The 20,810-nt window shown below is 57.4% G+C and overlaps 1 protein-coding gene across 9 annotated transcripts in view; it reads left to right on the top strand.

The window, feature by feature from the left end:
• CACNA1G (calcium voltage-gated channel subunit alpha1 G) overlaps window positions 1–20,810 on the top strand; it is a 62,375-nt gene that overhangs the window by 29,804 nt on the left and 11,761 nt on the right. For 4 of the 9 annotated variants that reach the window (XM_037494809.2, XM_037494807.2, XM_037494815.2 and 1 more), the window contains exons 14-27: window positions 4,087–4,171; window positions 4,256–4,449; window positions 5,224–5,655; window positions 6,495–6,595; window positions 6,814–6,937; window positions 8,585–8,653; window positions 8,775–8,959; window positions 9,834–9,960; window positions 11,458–11,583; window positions 12,132–12,221; window positions 12,777–12,969; window positions 14,762–14,815; window positions 19,720–19,871; window positions 20,627–20,736. In XM_037494809.2, the coding sequence (XP_037350706.1) occupies window positions 4,087–4,171; window positions 4,256–4,449; window positions 5,224–5,655; window positions 6,495–6,595; window positions 6,814–6,937; window positions 8,585–8,653; window positions 8,775–8,959; window positions 9,834–9,960; window positions 11,458–11,583; window positions 12,132–12,221; window positions 12,777–12,969; window positions 14,762–14,815; window positions 19,720–19,871; window positions 20,627–20,736 (2,042 nt within the window). Of the gene's footprint in view, window positions 1–4,086; window positions 4,172–4,255; window positions 4,450–5,223; window positions 5,656–6,494; window positions 6,596–6,813; window positions 6,938–8,584; window positions 8,654–8,774; window positions 8,960–9,833; window positions 9,961–11,457; window positions 11,584–12,131; window positions 12,222–12,776; window positions 12,991–14,761; window positions 14,816–19,719; window positions 19,872–20,626; window positions 20,737–20,810 lie in introns of all 9 variants that reach the window. The other 5 variants (XM_037494808.2, XM_037494812.2, XM_037494805.2 and 2 more) reach the window with 2 other exon arrangements.

Genomic DNA, 20,810 nt, shown 5'->3' with positions numbered 1-20,810 from the left:
CCAGGTGGTGGAGTGGGGTCACCGGGTTCCCCTCAAAGGCAGCTAGACCCTTCCCCGGAGGGCAGGCAAGACAAGTGTCAGCCTGGGTGTCGCAGGATCCCTGAGCACAGGTGCTCCCCGGGGCCTTCGGAGTGGGCCCCTCTGAGCCCAGAGTGGGGGAATTTTGTGTGCAAGTCATCTGAACTCTGACTGAGCTGATGAAGATGCCACCAGGGCCCAGGCAGGGCTGAGCTGCCCAGGGTGAGAAATGAGCCCAATTAGCAGCAGGCATGGCAGAAATGAGCGTCCTATTTCCAGCCCCAGCTTCATCACTTTCGTCATAGGCAGCGTCATCAATTAATATTGATTTACATTGATCCTGCCTGCTCCATGCCAGGGCCCCTTTTGTGCCCAAAGAACTGCACCCCCTCCTTGCTCTCAGCTCTGCCCCTCTTCCCACCAAGCCCCCGGCCCACCCCAGCATCTTGCACCTGGCACAGAGCAGCTTGACCCAACCTAGAAATGCTCCAGATTGGCGGAGGAGAAGCTCTTGGTCCAGTTCTCTCCGGGTGACCCGGATGGAAACTCCCGCTGCGGCCTGGTCTATAAATACCCGGCACATGGTGGAAAAACAAAAATCTATTTTCTGACTCTTTTCCAGCCTTGCGAAGGAGGGCTGTTCCCCACGGGTCGGGCCGGGCTAGTGGGGTGTGGGTGCCTCTGTCCCACACTGCACATGCCTTTTCTACTCCTGTTGTAATTCTGCCATTATCTGATATCGTATTCCCTCCCCTCCTGGGTGGCACAGAGGGCAGCTTGATGGGGAGGAGGGGAGAGGCGGGCCCTGCCTTTGGTGGTGAGTGGACCTCCTAGAGGAGGGAGGGACACTGGCACTCTCACTGGGACAGGACACTTATTTGGAGGTTCCCGGAGGCTTGCAAGCTTAAGGGGTGCCCCCGTGATCCCACACAGGCCTACCACCCTTAGCCTCTGCTCTGTGGGAGGAGAAGCTGAGTGGGTAATGTCCCCAGCCCCTTCCAAACCACAGCTCCTGGTGGCTAAGATTTCCTCAGAAAATTCCCATGAAACTGGAGGGAAATGGCTGTTCAGCTGCCCAGCAGCCGGCAGCCTTGGAGGTGCCTGCAGACAGCCCCCTCCCCACCTCCAGGCCCTTTCAGCAAACACCTTGTTAAATTGAGTGTCGCTGAGCTGGCCTGGTTGCTAGGCAGCCGCAAGTCTGCGTGTGGGAACAGAGAGCAGCCTGGCCCTGCAGCCCAGCTTGGTCACTCTGGCCCACTCTGGGTCTGTGGCTGCCCCAGCTGAGGCTGCCCCTGGTGGCCACATCCTCCTAAACCTTCAGAGCCCAAGTGCCTGCAGGGAAAGGGTCTCCCTTAGGATGTGATGCACCAGGTCTGGGGTGGGCTGGAGAAAGGATCTCAGGATCAACCCCCCTCCCAGGAGGTGTCATGGCCCTGAAGTCCCCTCGTGAGGCACTGGCCCAGCTGTGCCCTGTCCTGCAAGGTCTCTCAGTGCCAGTGACCTGGACACCTCCAGAGGCACCTGAGCTCTCCTGTATGGAGTTTCAGGGGGCTGCACATATACCTCTGAGGGAGTCCCACGATACTGCGGGGGAGATTGGTTTTTCTGTCGTGATGACCTGCTTTTTTGCAAAGGGAAGTAGGGACCCCCCCACCACCACCACCTTTTGCTGAGTTTCATCAGCAGGAGGCCTTGAGGGTGGCCCCCCACTGGCCATGTAACCCTGTCAAGAGTTAGGAGGGGGGCCCAGGGGATGGGCCTGCTCAGCTGTTGATTTCCTGACTTGCAGGGGGCAGCGCCCCGAATCCCTGTGTATTTATCATCCATACGCTTAATTAAATGAACAGGCAGCAGGCCCGGCATGAGGCCATTAATTGATATGAAACAACATCATCGCAGTCATCCCAGCGTTACTTGTCACATCCCATCCCAGTCGGACAGTTCAGACTTGGAGGGACTCGGCCGCACACATGGGGGTCAGGAGACCTGTTCTTGCTGCTGGTCTTTTGTCTCTTTCCTTGGCCTCTGACTTCCATTCAGTTCTCCTCCCCACGTGTGCCCATTCCCATGCCCGCCACCTTGCAGGCAGGGAGAGGTGAGCTGGAGCTTCAGGTCAAGACACCATGCGCCTCTTACACTCTGTATGACTTGGGGTGGTTTCTTAACTTCTCCTACCTCAGGGGCCTCCTCTGAGAAGGTGCTAGCGGTAGCTACTTGCCACCTTGCCGAGAATCCAGCTAGTGTGAATGAAGCAGTTCCGTGGCGCCTGGCATACCCTCAGTGAATGCTATTGGGGTTACTGGGGGCTCCATCTCCTTTACTGCCCTTGTCCCCATCTTTGTGGCCTCTGCCCTCACCCTTCAGATTCCTTCTGGCCTGAGGGCCTGTGGTTGAATTCTGGAAGGCCATTCTGTCCTCTTTCTCCCCCACCCCCCCTGCTGTCCAGTTCGCTCCCCTCTTTTTCTTCATCCTCTTTGGACACTGCTGATGTTTGAAAGCCCGAGCGCCTGTGACCAGCTCCCGTCCCCTGCCTCCCCCTCTCCCTGTAGGAAATCAGCAAACAGGAAGATGCGAGTGGACAGTTAAGCTGTATTCAGCTGCCTGTCGACTCCCAGGGGGTAGGTACTCGGTCATGAGCCGGCATGCCCCCGTGCCCCGAGCCCCGTGCACCTCCACTCCGCCTCCGTGTCTCTGTGCTCGTGTTGACGCTCAGCTACTGTGCAACTGTGGTAGCCATGGTGGTCATTGATGTCGTGAGGTTTGCTTCGATTTTAAGTCCCTTCCCCCTCGAGGACCTCGAGGTCCCTCTTGCCTCTGCCCCCATCAACCCGCAAGGGGCACCGTCCCCATCGCTGTCAGACCAGTGACTGGGGGGAGCAGGAAGGGACTTAGAATCCTCTGTGTGCACGTCTCGTGTGCGTGCCTATGCTGAGGTCCCCAGGAGTCTGAAGTGTCCCGCCTCGGCAGAATATCAATCCGTGGCCCCCATCCCCCCTCTCTCCCCTCCCCCTTGCCCTGAGCCCCCGTTGGGGTCCCCACAAGCTGTCTCAGCTCAGGACAAGTCTTTGGAGAAGGATGCGGAGGTGGTGCCTCATTATCAGATTTTTAAATCCGCTTCCCAGTCTCTGGCCCCTTAACCACTCAGGAGGTCCAACAGATATTTCAGGGTGAGCTCCTCCTCTGGTCCCCACAGCCTGTGCCCTGCTGTTTCCTGCACTGGCACTGGAATTCAGGGCGAAGCCAGGATTCCTGCGGGACCCCATAGTACTGCGCATCCTGAGCAGCCCCCTGGAGATCCCACTTGATAATTAAAGGCCTCGTTAGGGATGTAAACTGAGTTAATGAAAATGATCCCCTGAGATGCCAATTACGCAATATTTATGTCCTTATCAAAAGTAGCAATCAAGTATTTTTTAATAACTTCTTAAGGAGAAGTATGTAATTACTGGGGAACCTACTGACCTGCTAAGAAGAAAGGAAAAACTGTCCCAGAGACAGGGAGAGAGGTAAAAATGGGGCCAGGACAGGGGGGTTGGGAAGCTGCAGAGAAACAGCAGAGGGACTAAAGTGGCATCCTTGGGCTGAGTTGCTAGTCTGGGGTCTTTCAATTTCCTTCCAGGGTCCTCATGTCTGAGACTGAGTGGGGTAGCCACAGAGGGAAAGCATAGGGCATAATGACCTTGGGAATTAAGGCTCTAGTTAGGTCCCCAGCTCCCTGCAGCCCATGCCACCGGCCCACCTACCTGCTGACCCTTCCCCTTAGCCATTCTTGGAGCCAACTCTAGCCAGGCTGGTTGTGCTGTCGGCTCTGGGTTTGGTCTTCTCTTAGGTGTGGCTGGTGGGGGGGCAGAGGTGTCAGGAGCCCTGGGCCCCAAGCCTGGGTGGTCTGGCCTGCGCCGGTGCATGCCTCGTGCCGTGGTTGCTGGTTCCTGTGGCCTCTATGTAGTATGCGTGTGTGTGTGTGTGTGTGTGTGTGTGTGTGTGTGTGTGTGTGTAGACAGGGAGATAGTTCATCCCACCCAGCCCTGCCTGGCCAGATCTCTGACGACCCACTGCTCCCCACCCTAGGGAGATGCCACCAAGTCTGAGTCTGATCCAGATTTCTTCTCACCCAGCCTGGATGGCGATGGGGACAGGAAGAAGCGCTTGGCCTGTAAGTATCTGTCTCAGGGATGCAGCCCCTGGTCATGGGCCTGCCCTATGTGGACTCAGGATCTCTCCCTTGCTCCCCTTGCAGTGGTGTCCCTGGGAGAGCACCCAGAGCTGCAGAGGAGCCTGTTGCCACCTCTTATCATCCACACAGCTGCCACACCCATGTCCCTGCCCAAAAGTTCCAGCACTGGCCTGGCTGAGCCTCTGGGCCCTGGTTCCCGCCGCACCAGCAGCAGCGGGTCAGCCGAGCCTGGGGCAGCCCACGAGATGAAGTCACCGGTAAGGGGTCTGACGGAGGGAGACTTACTGAGTCTGGAGGGGTGTGAGGACAGAGGTGGGGCAGGCCCAAGGATGCCTTTGTGCCATGGGCTGGACAAGCCTCAGCAGGGGGTGGGGGGTATCTATGAGGACAGTAATGCCGGCAGGTGGAAGTGCTATAGGCTTGGAGGCAAAAGAACAGGGTTCTAGTCCTGTTTCTTCAGTTCCTAACCAAGTGAGACTCAACCTCTGAGCCCCCTCTGTAAAATGGAGGACGCTACCTTCTTAATACCTCACCATAGTTATGACAAACCCCATCCAGTTACTGAGTCTGTGCCAGACACTGTTCTAGACACGACTCATAAGTTTCCTAAATGCATTTAATCCATAGCAGCCCTACGCGGTAGGTACCATTATTATCTCCATTTTACAGATGGGGAGCTAGGTCTCAGATTTCCAGAGTGCTATGTGGAAAACCCTCCAGTAAATAGGTGACAGAACAAGACTTTTAACCCAGGGGGTGGTGTTGGGCCCACATTCTCACCGTTATTGTATACTGCCTCCCAGCTAAGTGAGGAGTAGGTGCTCGTGTCATTCTACTTCACGCTAGAAGACAGGCACAGAAAGGTTTAGTGATTTGTCCATGGTCACACAGCAAGCTATAGTGAGCCAGGACCTGAGCCCTCCACATCTGGTTTGATGCCAGGGAGGCTCACAGCAGGCAGGGGACCTATGAGGGGGTCTCAGGGCTGACAGGTCCTGGCTGAGACCACCCTCTCCTCTCCTCACACCCAGCCGAGCACCCGCAGCTCCCCGCACAGCCCCTGGAGCGCGGCAAGCAGCTGGGCCAGCAGGCGCTCCAGCCGGAACAGCTTGGGCCGTGCCCCCAGCCTGAAGCGGAGGAGCCCAAGTGGGGAGCGGCGTTCCCTGTTGTCAGGGGAGGGCCAGGAGAGCCAGGACGAGGAGGAGAGCTCAGAAGAGGAGCGGGCCAGTCCAGCGGGCAGCGACCGTCGCCACGGGGGCTCCCTGGAGAGGGAGGCCAAGAGCTCCTTTGACCTGCCGGACACTCTGCAGGTGCCCGGGCTGCACCGCACAGCCAGTGGCCGAAGCTCGGCCTCTGAGCACCAGGGCTGCAATGGCAAGTCAGCCCCGGGGCGGCTGACCCGGACCATGCGGCCTGATGACCCCCCACTGGATGGGGACGATGGTGACGACGAGGGCAACCTGGTGAGGCCCCTGCGGGTCCAGCAACCCTTCACCCTTGACCATGAGGGAGGGAAGCCATATCCAGCCTGGCCCAGGGCTGGACAACCCCTCTCCCAGCTTTATGGCATTCAAGGAGTTACCATCATGCCCAAGAGATCTCCAGGTGATCCTTGCAGCTGAGCTCCAAAGAGCCCCTTTCTCCCTCGGCCCGCCCTGAGAGCCCCAGATCCTATCATGCCTGGGGCTTCGGCTCTGCAGCCCTCGTGGATATGAATGGCTTTGGGCAGATGTGTATGAATCTTTCATGGCCCTCCCCCTGTGACTCAGAAAGACCCATCACTCATTCTCCAAATTGATGCCCTTCCTGTCCCCTTCTCTCATCTCCACCTCATCACAAGCCCTGACTTCACCCCCATCCTTACCCATTCACCTCGCCCCCAGCCCCCAACCCCCTGCCACCCCCTTTAACCCTGTGGGCAGGGCCCAGGGGCCTGGAAGCTCGGGGCTAGCCTGTGAGGAGGAGTCAGTGTCCTCTGTCCCAGGTGTGTCTTTGAACAGACAGTTGTGATGGGTACAATGTTTGATAATTGATGGGACTTCCAAGCCCAGTGGGAAGGGAAGGAGGGGGGCAGGGGGTGCTGGGCTGGAGGAAGAGATGGTAATAGAGTGAAGAGCCTTGGGGAGGAGAGGAGGGGTGGAGGAAAAGATGCTCTGGGGATGACAGGGGCCTTAGATGGAGCTGGGGAGCTGGGCAGAGTGTTGGGCTCATGGAGTGAGGCTCATGGAATTGCTTAGAAGGAGCAAAGGGGTGGAGAAACTGGAGGCCTGGCCCTGCTTACAGCCTTGTGATCCTTCCATAGAGCAAGGGGGAACGGATAAGAGCATGGATTCGAGCCCGGCTCCCAGCCTGCTGCCGTGAGCGAGACTCTTGGTCTGCCTACATCTTCCCTCCTCAGTCAAGGTAAGCGGGGGTGGGTGGCCCTGGCCTGCATCCTGGCCTCTCTTTCTCCTGGGAAATTACCACCCCATGACACCATCTCAGAGGTGCTAGCAGGGCCCCCAGATATGGAAGTGTGAGGGCAGGGCCTCAGGTTAGGAGGACTCAGGATAGGTCCTCCTGCCAGGCGATACTCCCGCTCTCTCCTGTCTCCCACTCAGCCTCTGCCTGTCTCCGAGCAGGTTCCGCCTCCTGTGTCACCGGATCATCACCCACAAGATGTTTGACCATGTGGTCCTCGTCATCATCTTCCTCAACTGTATCACCATCGCCATGGAGCGCCCCAAGATCGACCCCCACAGCGCTGTGAGTCACCGGGACCAAACAGGTGGCTGTTGAGTGCCTGCTCAGTGCCAGGCCCCTCAGGGTTAGCACTCAGAGAAGTGCAAAGTGGGAGGGTTCGGATAGGGGGGAGAGCCACTCCCTGACTCCCACCCTTGTGACTGGCGCACTCTCCTGCCTCCATTTCCCTGTGTGATGCACCAGCCCAGCTGGGGGAGTGGACCATGCTCCCTACCTGGGTGAAAGTGGCTCTGTCCCACACCACAAAGGCCCACCCAGGCCTATGCACCCATGGGGGAGACCCTCACCCAGACATGATGCAGAGGCCCTGCTACATGCACGATGCAGAGCTGAAGAGGGAAGGCGCCCTTTGCTCCTCTTGGGTCTGCCAGGTCACAAATAAGGTTTTCAGGAACTTAGGGGAGACGTTGGTCACACCTGCTTGACTGAACCTGTCAGCCCTTCTCAGGGCGGGAGGAGAGCCAGAGGTCTGAGCATCTGGATCTGCTTCCAGAGACCCAGCCTTTTCAGGACAGGCCCCACTGGTTGGGAGCTGTCTCTTCCCAGCCTGGCATCGTAGCTCCAACCCGCTGACAACAGTTTGGGTCCGAGAAGGGCGGGGTAGCGGTGGCTCTGTTCCCCTAATGGCATTTTGCGCCACTTGGTTGGAGGTGCCCCTCCCCCCCTCCCACGCAGCCTTTCACACCATTGTGCTGAGACTTCTGTTTTCCATTAGGGTGGGCTCCAGCCAGGCCAAGGCAGGAGGAGAGAGCCTGAGGAGCTGAGGGGCTCACCCAGGAAGAGGTGCCAGGGACCATAGGACTGGGGACCCCCCCAGGGCCTGTGTAGGGAAGAGCAAAGGCAGCTGGGGGCACTCACCCCCTTATCTCCTCCTTCCCACGGCCCTGCCCCAGAACTCTCTGCTCACTGTGACCTTCTCTCTCCATCTTCTGCTCAGCTCCTCCATCTTGAGCTCCGTCATTGTGCATGCTTCTCTCCTGCCTGTCTCTGTTCCTCTCTGATGCGCACACTCAGCCTGCAGCTTCTGCAGCTCCCTACACCCCTCTCTTAGCCACCCAGTGATGGAATTAGCCCTCAGATATCAGGGGACTGGGTCACCTCCTTTCCCGGGTGTCCTGCCCCAGCCTCTGCATAGCATGAATACGGTGCCGGGATGCAGAGCCTGTAGTCAGGCCGCAGCCTGCCCTGCGGCTCCGCTTCTGGGCCACAGCAGGAAAGCAAGTGCGTGGAGAAGACAGAAATGTAGGATGGGGGTGGGGGAGGTCAGAGATGAAGTGAAATCCTGTCCCAGTTTTAAGAAAGGAATCAGGGAATAGGGCTTGAGATATGGGGCTCAGATGACAGCATTGTGGTGGGGGTCACTTTCCTCTAGGCTGCTTGGGGTGGGGGCAGGTCTATTCAGGGCCAGGCATGAGACTGCCCACAGTACAGCAAGGGAGTCAGGGAGCTTGGCACTGACTGTGTGCATGCTGGGGAGGGGGTGAACAGCATAGGAGACTATAGAGTCAGGGAGGTTTTTCTGAGTCAAATGTTGGAAGCCTTTCCCGGCTCCCGGAGGCAGATGAGACTACATTTTGAGGGATTATTTCTATAGCTTGTTTGCAGAGTAGGGGTTCCTGGTGGGCAACACCTGCCTGCTCTCTCTTGCAGGAACGCATCTTCCTGACCCTCTCCAATTACATCTTCACCGCAGTGTTTCTGGCGGAGATGACAGTGAAGGTGATGGGAGGGGGGTTCTCATTCCTCAGGGGGCCGCCTGGTGTCAGGTGAGGGTGGAGGGCAGGGCTGGGGACCTCGTGGGGGTGGCAGTTGACAGTGGGGTGTCCATGTGGCTTTCCAGGTGGTGGCGCTAGGCTGGTGCTTCGGGGAGCAGGCGTACCTACGCAGCAGCTGGAATGTGCTGGACGGGCTGCTGGTGCTCATCTCCATCATCGACATCCTGGTGTCCATGGTGTCCGACAGTGGCACCAAGATCCTGGGCATGCTGAGGGTGCTGCGGCTGCTGCGGACCCTGCGCCCGCTCAGGTGAGCTCCTGCCCCGCGTCCTCCTCAGGGACGCCTGCAACAACCAGTGCTCCCGCATGGAACGAGAGCCCCTCGCGACCTTGCTTGCTGCCTGTGACCTCCCTTGCCCCCTACCCCAGCCCTCACTCTGCTTAAACCATGGCCCCAACAGTGTCTCTCTAGGGTGCCCCCTCAGTGACACTGCCCACGTGGCGTGCCCCTCAGGGCTACTGCACCCTGACCTTGTCCAGAGCTCAGTAGCAGGGACCACAGGCAGGTGTCCTTCCGCGGAAGCTCCCCATGGAGAGTACCCTGGGGTGACACTAGGCCTGCCTGTGATAACAGCCTCCTTTCCCCACCTCCAGGCCCCTCTCAGGGAATCACCCACCAGGCAACACTTCTAGGAGAACCATCCTCTCAGGATAAACCTCCCCAGTAAGGTGCCCCCCTACCCCCAAGACCAGAGTCAGAACTTTCTGGAAACTATGAGCAGTGCTCCCCTGGCCCTAATAATCACCTCCCTACCTCCACCCTCACCACCTGCCCCACATGCTCCCCGTGAGTGTATCTCCCTGTCCCCACAACACATGACCCCTGGGTAACACCTCCCTGGAGTCCAGTCTTCCCCTCCTGCCCACGGTGCTATCAGGCAGAGCCTTAACATCCCGAAGAGGAGATGGAAGCGTGGGCTTGGGGCATCTGCACCCTGGTTTGAGAGATTATGAGGGGGGCTCTGGAGACAAGAAGACAAGAGGATACCCCTCCAGAATCCACGATGGGGGCCAGAGTTGAGACAGCAGTGGTGGCAACATACATGTGGGCGAGGGCTCCGCCGGGGAAGGGGCAGGGTGTCCCAGCCTGGTGACCCCCTCTAAACCCCTTACCACCTCCCCAGGGTAATCAGCCGGGCACAGGGGCTGAAGCTGGTGGTGGAAACGCTGATGTCCTCCCTGAAACCCATCGGCAACATCGTGGTCATCTGTTGTGCCTTCTTCATCATTTTTGGCATTCTGGGAGTGCAGGTGTGTGGGGCTGGCTGTCCACAGAAGCTGAGGAGCAGCCTTCCTTTGGGCCCTTGGATGCTGAGGCTAAACTACCACTGCTGTTGCCGCCTTTATTCCAGAAAGAATAAACTGGGACACTTCTCTCGGGCCCCTTTGCCTCCTGGGCATTTCACAGAAAACTGAGGCCCTGAAGAGGGCTCCAAGGGGAGCCAGGACCTCTGAGAGGCTTCTGGCCTCAGCCTGCCTGTCCTGCCTGCCTCTTGCTCTCCTCTCCCTGCAGAGGCACAGACGTTGGCGCTGGCCCACAGTCTGCTCAGGGATCCCCTCCCTTCCTTCTCTGCCTGAGCAGAGTGGGCTGCAGGCCAGGCCTGGGGATCCAGGGCCCAGACAGCTGGGCCAGGTTAGTGGCGTGCTGGCAGGCAGGCGGGTGCAGACCCCAGACAAGGCAGGAAGTGGGGGCTGCTGGGGAAACTTGGCCTCCAGCCCAGGGAGGGAACTTGGCTTTGGAGGAAAAAGAGCAGGAGCTGCCTGCAGGATTCAGCAGACGCCTCTGGGAGCTGGGAGCCCCTCCACTGCTGTCTTCCAGAGGCTCCCCCACCCAAGTACCACTGTTTCCACCGCAGGGTAGACAGCTGGCAGTTGGAGCAGCGGGGAGCTTCTGGGTGGCTACCCCCCCTTCCTTTGGCTTCCTGGGATGTCTTTCTGCCCTGAGGAGGGGGCTGTTCCTGGTTTCCTAGAACTCTCTTGCCCCAGGGACCTGACTTGGGTACATTTGCCAAGGCTGTGTGCTGCCTCTCTGCATGCCCAGTGCCTCTTCATGTCCCTGGGTTCCCAGCCTGATTGAGTGGAGGGAGTCAGTCCTGAGCCCATTCCTGGGCTTCCCTGTGGATTTAAGTCTATCCCGAGGGTTTGCTGAGGCGCCCTGGGCCTCCTGGCCCTCAGATCCCTTCCCCACCCACAGTCATAGCCCCAACTGTCTGGCATGAGCTTTCAGTTTGAGCCCCCTTTCTGCCACTTGCTGGTTCTGTGGCATGAGCAAGTCAACCAACTTCCCGAGCCTCAGTTTTCCCAACTATAAAGTGGGTTTGGTAATACCTAGACCACATCTACCCTTCAACCAGATCGGCAGCCCCTAGCCCAGAGTGATTCAGTGGGTCTGGGGTGCTGAGAGTTTGCCTTTCTAGCACACTCACAGATGACGCCAAGACTGCTAGAACCACTCACCTTTCCCTTTGTAGAAAGGCCTCTCTCTCCCTTCCCCAGTGTCAGCCCCAGTACCTCTCCTCCCCTCTCTAGGCCTGCTTCAAGGAGCCCAGAAGGGGTGCCTGCAGGGGAGGTGCCTGCAGGGGAGGCTCCTGGCAGCTCCCTCACTTGACTCAGCACTCACCCTCACCAAGGCTGTGTCAGGAGCTCTTGGGCTCCAGGGCCCTTGGGGGCTGAGGGGATTGTGGCATAGTGGGCTGCCTGTGGCCTCTGCTCACGTGTTTCTGTCTCCGGCTGTGTGTGTGTGTCCAGCTCTTCAAAGGGAAGTTCTTCGTGTGCCAGGGCGAGGACACCAGGAATATCACCAACAAGTCCGACTGTGCAGAGGCCAGCTACCGGTGGGTCCGGCACAAGTACAACTTTGACAACCTTGGCCAGGTGAGCCAGGCTCCGGGGTGGAAGTGGTGGCAGGATCTAGGGAAGACACAGGTCTGTCCTCACTGATGCATGCAGGGCAACTGGCCTGCCAGGGCCTCAGCTTCATCAGTGGTATCTTCGTGGGGCCTGTCCTAAGGATGCAATGAGCTAACAGTGGCTTAGCCCGGTATGGGGAGCCAGCATGTTGTCAAGACCATTCTTTTTCTTATTCCACAACCACAGAAGCAGAGAAATGTAGAAAATTAAGTAGCTTGCTCAGTTTTGTTGGTCTGTTTCCCAAACCTACCCTGGATTTGACTTCTGGGGTCCCTTGCTCTACCTGGTTGAGATCAGAGGATCTGATTATTTCCCTTGACTCCTCAGACTTTAAACCACCACAGAGGCCTGAAAAAGTTTGTTCTCCTGGGGCCTCAAGTGTGACTCTAGCCTGACCTCTGCAGGGCTGGGGTTCCTTGAGCTGCTGCCAAGAGGTGCTTTGGGGGAGGTGGTAGGTGTTTTGGTCATACATCCTAGTTTCAGATGGTCGCCTCCTCCCCTCTCTGCCTCAGGCCCTGATGTCCCTTTTCGTGCTGGCCTCCAAGGACGGCTGGGTGGACATCATGTACGACGGGCTGGATGCTGTGGGTGTGGACCAACAGGTAGGGCCAAGGGTGGGCAGGAGCCATCTTTGGGCCCAGGTCCTCAGCATGTGTTGACACCATGCATGACCACACAAGCACTGGACAGAAAGAGAGCAAGACACTTTGGCAAAATCAGAGGCATCACCTCGTACAGCAGAGGCTATAGCTGGTAGCCTGAGGGTCAAATCTGGGCCAGCTTTATTGGCTTGCAACATGTTTAAATGTTTTTTGAATTAGTGAGAAACATTTAAAAATTGGTGAATTTCACATGAAAATCGAGATTTGGGTCTTCTCAGGAGAAGTCCAAAGATTTGAGGACATTGGACTTGCATCCCCTCGGGGCAAGAATCAGCTGGAACAAAGAAGCAGCTGCCCCTTTTGGAGAGAACTCTCCACTTTGCCATAGTCTCCACTCCTCCCTCCTGCCTATCACCAAAAGACATCATTTCTTTACATTGCCTACTAGCTAATGAGTATGCAGGTCCTGTCTTAAGGAACCCAGACAGTGGGGAAGCACCTGAGCCTGTCACCCTTGGGCTGATGCCTCCACCTGTCCTTCCTGCTCCCTGCCAGCCCATCATGAACCACAATCCCTGGATGCTGCTATACTTCATCTCGTTCCTGCTCATTGTGGCCTTCTTTGTCCTGAACATGTTTGTGGGCGTGGTGGTGGAGAACTTTCATAAGTGTCGGCAGCACCAGGAGGAAGAAGAGGCCAGGCGACGGGAGGAGAAGCGTCTACGAAGACTGGAGAAAAAGAGAAGGAGTAAGGAGAAGCAGATGGCTGGTCGGTAGTCTTTCCACATCTCTCTGAGTCGTGCTTGACCTTGGCCTTGCAACTGTAGGGGGGCAGGGGCTGGGGGTGGGGGTAGGGAGAAGACTCCCACCCCCCCCTCACCTCCTCCTCCCTCAAAAGCATGTCAGCCTTTAGAGCCCGCATGAAGCAGACCAGTTGAGCCACGTAGTGGAGGGGGAACTACCCCCACTGCGGGGCTCCCCAGGTCTCAGCATCATACCCCTGGATAATGCCAGGTGGGAGTCGATGCACGGCCTCTCCCAGCTCGACTCTCAGAGGAGCTCATGGGATGAGATTCCTGCTACAATCCAGTGACCCAGGGGTTGGCCCAGGTGCCACCCTTGCTTGCCCCAGGGTTGGCAAGCAAGCCTCTGGAACCCGTGCCTGCTCAGTGTCCACAGCTGCTGAGCAAGGCCTCAGCAGAACTGCAAATGGACAGCAGCGTGAGAAAACCCAGACCCCGACCTATCTCCAGCAGAACCACCTATGTCTTTTTTTTTTTTTTGCCATCCCTGTAAAAAAAAAAATCTCCCCCTGACTCAGGGAAGGTTGGCGGTCACAGGAATTCTAAGTTCATGACTCCGGCCTGATAGCCTTCAGCCCCCTCAGCTTTCCAACATCTCTTGACCTTGGCTGGGTGAGGACCCCATCCCATCTCTCCTCACACTCTTAACACATTGGGGGAGGGGTGCGCAGAATTAAGCGAAGAGACACACAGACTCCAGGAGGCGACAGGAGAGGTGGCGGTGCAGGAGTCCCGTGTTCTCGGTGCCTCCAGGTGTCTGCACCAGTTCCCCGTCGGCGGGGCTCCTGCCTGCCTGGTATGCGGTACTCTCTGACTCTCTGTCACTGCCCACGTCTCTCTCCGTGTCTTTATGTGTGGGTTTCTCGAAGCCTTTGTGTGTCTGTCTCTGTTTGGGCTGCGGGTTTCCCTTCCTCTCTCCGCCCTTTCACAAACTGTCTTCCTTACTCCGATGAGATGCGTGTGGCGCTTTGAGGTTTCCCCTTGGGTTTGTTGAAATGTGAGTACCACCAAATTGGGTAGGGGCTGTGGAGCCCTACCTCCTGTCTGCCTGGCTCTGTGCCCTGAGGCCTGGGAGGGGCAGGTGGAGGCGGGAGGCGGGAGAGTGGGAGCAGGCGGCGAGGTGGGGCAGAGCCTGTGAGAGGCCGGGCAGCTCCAGGACATTCAGACTCTGGCCTGACAGCAGTGGGTGGTGCGTTTCTCCGAGCCCCTGGTCCTCCACACCCACCCCCGGCCCCTAACACCCCGCCCCCAGCTCCAGGGCAGCGGTCCTGTCTGGGCTGTCCCCGTGGATGTCTGAGGCTGAGGGCGGCACCCCCAGCAGCCATGCTCCCTCCGCCCGCTCCTCCTTGCAGTCTGCCTTCCAGGCAGGGCATCTGCACATGGAATTCTTTTGGCAGGAGGCACTTGTGGCCCTGCCTGACCAGCTGGCTCCCCTTCTGGGGTCTGTAGCCGGCTCAGGTGCTGCTGAGGCCAAGGCTTGGGTAGGAGAGGACATCTGTTACGATGACAGACAGCCCTCGCCTCCCGGTGCCTCTGGCTCCCTGTCCCTGTGACCCCGACGGGCCGGCTGAATTGCTCATCTTTCTCAAGTGTCCTGTGTCCCGAGTCACCCATGTTCAGTGTGCCGCATTCACAGGCCAAGTGAGGGTTGGAGCCAAGGGGGCGTGAGCTGCTGAGGGGCCCCTGCCCCGCGCACCTGGTCCAGCCAGTGACCAATGTCGTGTTTCGTTCTTTTAGATCTAATGCTGGACGATGTAATTGCTTCCGGCAGCTCAGCCAGCGCGGCGCCAGGTACTGCGTCTGGGGTTGTGCGTGCGGGGCGTCCTCTTTGCTCCCTCTCCGTGGCTCATTGATTCTAGGGGTGAAGGGGTGAGGGTCTCTAGGGATCTGGGCTCTGCATCATCCTGTAGGCCTGGGCTCCTCTAGACCGGAGGTGAGGACCACGGCACACATCCCCACCTTGATGCTTCTTTGAGGACCCTCTTCCTCCACCAAGGCTTCCAAGGGCCTCCCCAGCCCCCACTGCTTCTCCCCTCTCCTGCTCCTCCTCTGTCACACTGTTGGATTATTAGAGCTGCAAATCTCCCCGGTCTCCTTTTGTCTGAAAGGGAGACTTTGATCCAAGAGAGCAGGGTGAAGGGAGCAGAGAGGGAAAGGCTTTGTTTTAAAAATGTAACAATGAATAATTGATCAGGTTCATTAATAGTCAAGCAACCATGTCACGTCATCACCACAAACAGCAGGAATTGGGGATCAAAGTCTGAATTAGCCACAGATTCTCCCCCAAAAATCCTTTGGAGTGAGTTGGGTCCTTCTCTTTGAGAGCTGTGTCCCTGGGAAGGCCCTCCTGACCCTGCCTGCCCTGGTCCTCGGGCTCATAAACCCCAAACCTGCCTCCCAGGTGGAGGTACAGAGATTCGGAGATCCTGACAGGGCATGGCACCTTGTCACCCCCTCTGATGTCTCCACCTGTGGCTCCCAACCTGTTCATCCCAAGGGCCACCCTTAGCATATCCTCTAACAGACCCCTTATTTTAAAAGACTGTCTTTGCAAGTAAGAGCACTTCAATAGTGATTTTTTTCACTTTTTTACTAATCAAAGGCACATCTAATTGCTAATCAGCTTCTGAGCTGCAGAAGTTTCATATGGAATGGTGGCAAAGAGAGACTGTTTTGCCATTAAATTAGTCTGTGGGGTCTTAACACGGCATATGTATGATTTATTTTAAGCTTTTAGAAATATTGCAAAGAACATAAGGACCCCCATGTGGCTCTCTTCTCAGGCTGCTGAGCACTTGGGACTGCAGGCTGGGAACCACTTTCTCTGCCATTCTGCACCCCTACCCCCCAGAAGCGAGAGTCCGGCAGACACTGTCCTGTGGCTGATGGGCTGTTGGATCTGATCTGTGGGGGCTCAGGGGACCCATCCAAGAGGGTCCCCTGAGCCACCACTTGGGAGGTCATCCCTGAGGCCCTGGGTGGGTGGATGTCTCTCGTGCCTGTGATGCTGACTACGGTGTTTGGTTTTGTGAGATACCATCTCTGGGAGCTCAGGAGTTCCCAGTGGCTTTGTGTTGGATTGTCGGGGACCCTCATCTCTGTGTCGGCTGTTTTGCAAATTCTTGAGGTGTCAGGGGACAAGACAAGTTTGGGAGGACATGATCTTCAGCTTCTCCCTTCCGGGTTCACCTGAGCTGTAGACCAAAGTAGCCACATACACTCTCACTCCAAACACCCCTTCATCGGAGAGCTGACCCACAGAAGTTTCTCCACCAAGAGCCAACACAAGCCAACTCATATGACCCCGAGAATTCCTCCTGATATAACCTCAATGCTGAACACTTGTGATCACCCCGCACCCCCTTTCTGGGGGCTTCGTGCCAGACTGCTATTGGCACCTGGCCTGTGCACTTATTGCACTAGTGGACCTTTCTTCTCTGGGCTGGTAATGAGAACTCAGAGACCCCGAGCAGGGGGTTGGCTCACCCTGACCCTTCTGTCCAGGATTTGGTGTTCTGCATGCTCTACACTAGCGCTTTTCAAACTTCAGTGGATGTAATAATCACCAAGAGGACATATTAAAACAGGTTCCTGGGTGCTACCTAGGATTTCTGAGATTGATCTGGGGTAGGACCTGAGCACCTGCATTTCCAGTCAGCAACTCTGGGAGGGGAGAGGGAAGGGGCAGACAGTATGGAGATGAAGTCACACCCCCTGGTCGGGGCTGCTGAAATCAAAGGCAGGTACCACACCGCCCTGCTAGCACCACCCCACCCTGTGCTGCTCCCAGCAGGAGAAGGCAGCCAGACCCCAGGGAAAGGCAAAGGAGAGAGGCTTTAATTATCAGGGGAATGGGTCCAACATGACACCTGGTGGTGGAAGGAGAAACCTAGTTTGTTAGATCAGCCCCAGTAACCTCTCAGCCTTCAGCACCAGCTCTGCTTCCCTCTGTCACCCGAAGCGTCTACCGGTCCTCTCTCTGCCCGCCAGGACCTAGAAATCAGGCCTGGCCGTGGCAGCTGAAGGTGTGGCCTATGCCGTGGGGACCTGTGTCCCTGGGAGTGGCCCCTGCCTTCTTTGCAATCCCTTCCCCGGCTGTGCCCTGGGCCACCAGTGACCCCTACTAACTCTCAGTGCCTGTCGTTCTCACTCACGGCCTTGCCCCCACCCTGCCCTCTCCTCTGCTCCCACCCTTGACTGGGGACCCGGAGTCCGGGGAATGCCCTTCTCCCCACGGTCTGACTCTGGTATTTTCTCCACCTACGGCAACTGATACTGGTGGGAGGCAGGCGGGTGCAGCCAGGGCTGCCAACCTGCCAGGGACTGCAGGGCAGGGCTTTTGCGGGCTGTGACTGGGGCTCTCAGAGCAGCAGACCCACCTAAGACTCCTTCCAGGGCTCCTTACCAGTAAAATTGAGCTTCTCTGGGCAAATTACCCAAGGACGCCTGCTGGGTCAGAGCCCCAAGACCTTCTGTCTAAGCCTGCCTGGCAGCCACAAGGGTCCCGGCCGGGAGTTAGGGTCCTGACCCAGCTGCTGCCTCACAGTATGTGGATGACTCACTTTTGCTGGGCTTCCTTCTCTCCCTCTGGAAAACAAAGGGAGTAGCCGAGGAGATGCCCATCAGGTTGGCCCTTGGGCTCTTTGGATTTGTGTTTTGGGGGGATTCTGGCAGCCTTGGCACCTGAGGGTCTGGGGTAGAGGTTTGGAGGAGGAGGGGCTTCAGACCTCAGAGTACAGACCAAGAGGTCTGGAAATGGCCTCTACAGCAGACACCCTGCCTCAGTCCTGCCTCCACCTTCTCCCTTGGTGTCTTGGAGGAGGGTCCCTGGCTGAATCCCAGCCCACCCACCTCTCAGACTTCTAGAGCAAGGCCGGAAGGCAGAGGTGGTGAGGAGGCTCCATTTGGCCTGGGGCTGCCTACACAGTCAGACTGGGGTATGGGGGGGGGCACTCTCCCAACCTCTCCTCTGCATTGTCTCAGCTAATAACGGGCCTAATAAGGAGCCGCTTTCTCTAACCTAATTGTATTCAAACATTTTAGTTAATTCTCCATTCATATTTTAGCATAATGGGATCGGGTGCTCTCGGCACTTATGGAGATTAATGCAGAGAAAGAGTTCCGGCTGCTAAGGCAACGCCGGGCGACTAGCGCCCTCTGGTTCTTGTGGGTACTGGAGGAAGGAAGGAAGAGGCCACTCGCCTGGTGCACCCTCCACCATGCCGTGTGGATGACCTGTGGTCGCTTGTCCCCTGTCCCCGACCTCTCCACCCTCACCCCCCTGGGGGTCAGGAGGGCCGCCAGAGCAGACAAAGCTACGGCTGGCTGGTCCACCCCCCAAACGAAAAGAAGGCCTGATGCCCTCCTATGGGGCACCAGCACTCACGGGACCTCTGCCCCTTGGTTATCCACACCTCCAGGCCGATGCTGGAGAGTGGCATCTGGCGAGGCTGAACACGCAGCTCTTGGGCACTCTTCTTCCTTCGGCCTTAGGTGGGGGCCCACCCCAGGCCACTCCCTGCCTCAGTTTACTTCTCTGTTAAATAGTCCTCTGCATGGAAAAAGGACAGTTATATCTGAGCTGGCCTGGGCCCAAAGCTTCCTGCCGCCCCTGAGCCAGCCACCCTCTGGCGCGGGCCTCAGAGGCTGCAGCCCTCGCTGGCTGGCTTCTGCCCTAGACTTCCCGAGGAGGAAGGGCTGTCTGGGACCTGAGGCTGCCCCAACCTTCCCCCTAGGGAGCCTCCTTTTTCCTCTATGGCTGCCCGGGTGACCAATCTGTCAACTACCTCCAGGTGCCATGTATCTCCAACTTGGCCTGGCCTTTCCTCAGCACCTGGAGGAGGGGCCCCCTGCAATCTCCTTTCCCCCAGATTCATTCTGCCTGCTTCACAGGCCAACCTTCTGGCACCATGATTTTAATAACTAAGTGGTTCCCTAATTACAAGAGAAATATTATGCCTCTGACAGATCTCAGACAGTGCTTCCAGCCCAGCCTGCGATCTAATGCTGCCCTGACACCCAGAGCAGGCTGGGCATCGCCTCATTAGAAACTGGGTGAGTCCTTCAGGTGGGGCCCACCCAGAGGAGTGTGGACAGAGCAGAGCCTGTGGCCTCCCCGCCCCCCACAGAAGGGTACAGGCGGCCCAGGCCCTGCCCACCTCCACAGGCCCTCTGGGTGGGTCAGTGCAGCCAGCCAAGAAGATGTCCGATTTCCAATCTCCGGTTTTATCTCCAAATCCCTGCTCTGTGTAATCTCTGCTCCCCTCGAGGGGCGAGCTTGGAGGAGCTTCGCCTCCCCATTGATGGTTTCCTCTGAGCCCCATCGGACTGGTGGTTTTTCATTTTATTGATCTGACCTCGCTGCAGAATACAAGCTGAGGGGTTTATGAAGGGCTGGAGGATTAGGGAGGCTGCCTCGGGAGGGGGCTCACCTGGTGTCTAATGTGGGTGGGGAGCTCTGCATGTCCTGAGCCCTTCTGTGCCCAACTGTAGCCAGTAGAACAAATGCTTGGAGGGGAGACGCCAAGAGAGCTCCCCGGGCCCCTGAGAAGGGCAGTGTGGAGGGCGAGGATGCCGCGACACTGGAATGTCTCAGCTCTGGCATTAGAGGCTGGTGGCTGTGAGGGACAGTGGGTGGCGGGGGCACAGGGGACAGGGGTCCGATGGCTGCTCTGCTGTCCTCCCTGCCCCATTAGAAGCCCAGTGCAAACCCTACTACTCGGACTACTCCCGCTTCCGACTCCTCGTTCACCACTTATGTACCAGCCACTACCTGGACCTCTTCATCACGGGTGTCATTGGGCTGAACGTGGTCACCATGGCCATGGAGCACTACCAGCAGCCCCAGGTAGGAGCAAGTGACTGGTCCTCTGGGCCCTGCCGCCAGCCATGGGGCCACCGGGGTGAGACTGAGCCAGAGCCTCTAGCAAGTACTGGGCATTCCTTAGGGGGCCCTCTTGTACCCTTTGCAGTGATTCTTGGAGGTGGGTATCATCTTGGTTTTACAGATGAGGACACTGAGGTTCAGAGAGGTTGGTTGACTAACCAAGGTCACACAGGAAGTAGGGGACCTGATTTTTTCACCCAGCAAATACTTATTGAGAGCGGATTATATTCTGGGCTCTGGACCTTTGAGGATAAAGAAGGCAGACCAATGCCTGCCCTTTATGAGTTTAGATTCTAGTGAACATCAAGCTCCAAAACTCACCTGTAGCCTTGCTGCTTCTTGAATCAGCCTCCATGAACGTCCCTCCAAGCCTCAGTTTTCCCATCTGTAAAATGGGGGCATTGAATTGGTAATGCACAGGCCCCTTTCCAGTTCTAGCATTCCATGCCTTCCAGCACATTCTCACGTGGTCTCACGTGGCCTCCTCACCATCCCTCAAGGAGCAAGATCCTTTAGCACAAAGCTTGAATCATGCATGTAAATGAGGACCCTGCTCTGTCCTGGGGTCGCGACCAGTGGTCAGCCATCGTGACTGCAGCAGAGAAGAAAGGTGTCCTGAGACCTTGTCTCCCAGACCTGGGAGGTGTGGTGAAAGGGGGGGCAGGCTTCACCCCTGAGCCTTATGAGACCCTGCGTCTTGCCTTCACCCCTGCCAGATCCTGGACGAGGCTCTGAAGATCTGCAACTACATCTTCACGGTCATCTTTGTCTTGGAGTCAGTTTTCAAACTCGTGGCCTTTGGCTTCCGTCGGTTTTTCCAGGACAGGTAGCTGAGAGGAGGGGGTGGGGGATAGCGGGACGAGGGTGCATCTCCTGGGGAAATAGCAGGTCAAGTGCCTG

The sequence above is a fragment of the Talpa occidentalis genome, unplaced genomic scaffold, assembly GCF_014898055.3.
Source record: "Talpa occidentalis isolate TD23 unplaced genomic scaffold, MPIMG_talOcc4v2.1 talOcc4.7, whole genome shotgun sequence".
Classification (NCBI taxonomy): Eukaryota; Metazoa; Chordata; class Mammalia; order Eulipotyphla; family Talpidae; genus Talpa; species Talpa occidentalis.
Note: the sequence above shows the minus strand (reverse complement) of the source record. Positions and strands in the feature narration are given on the sequence as shown.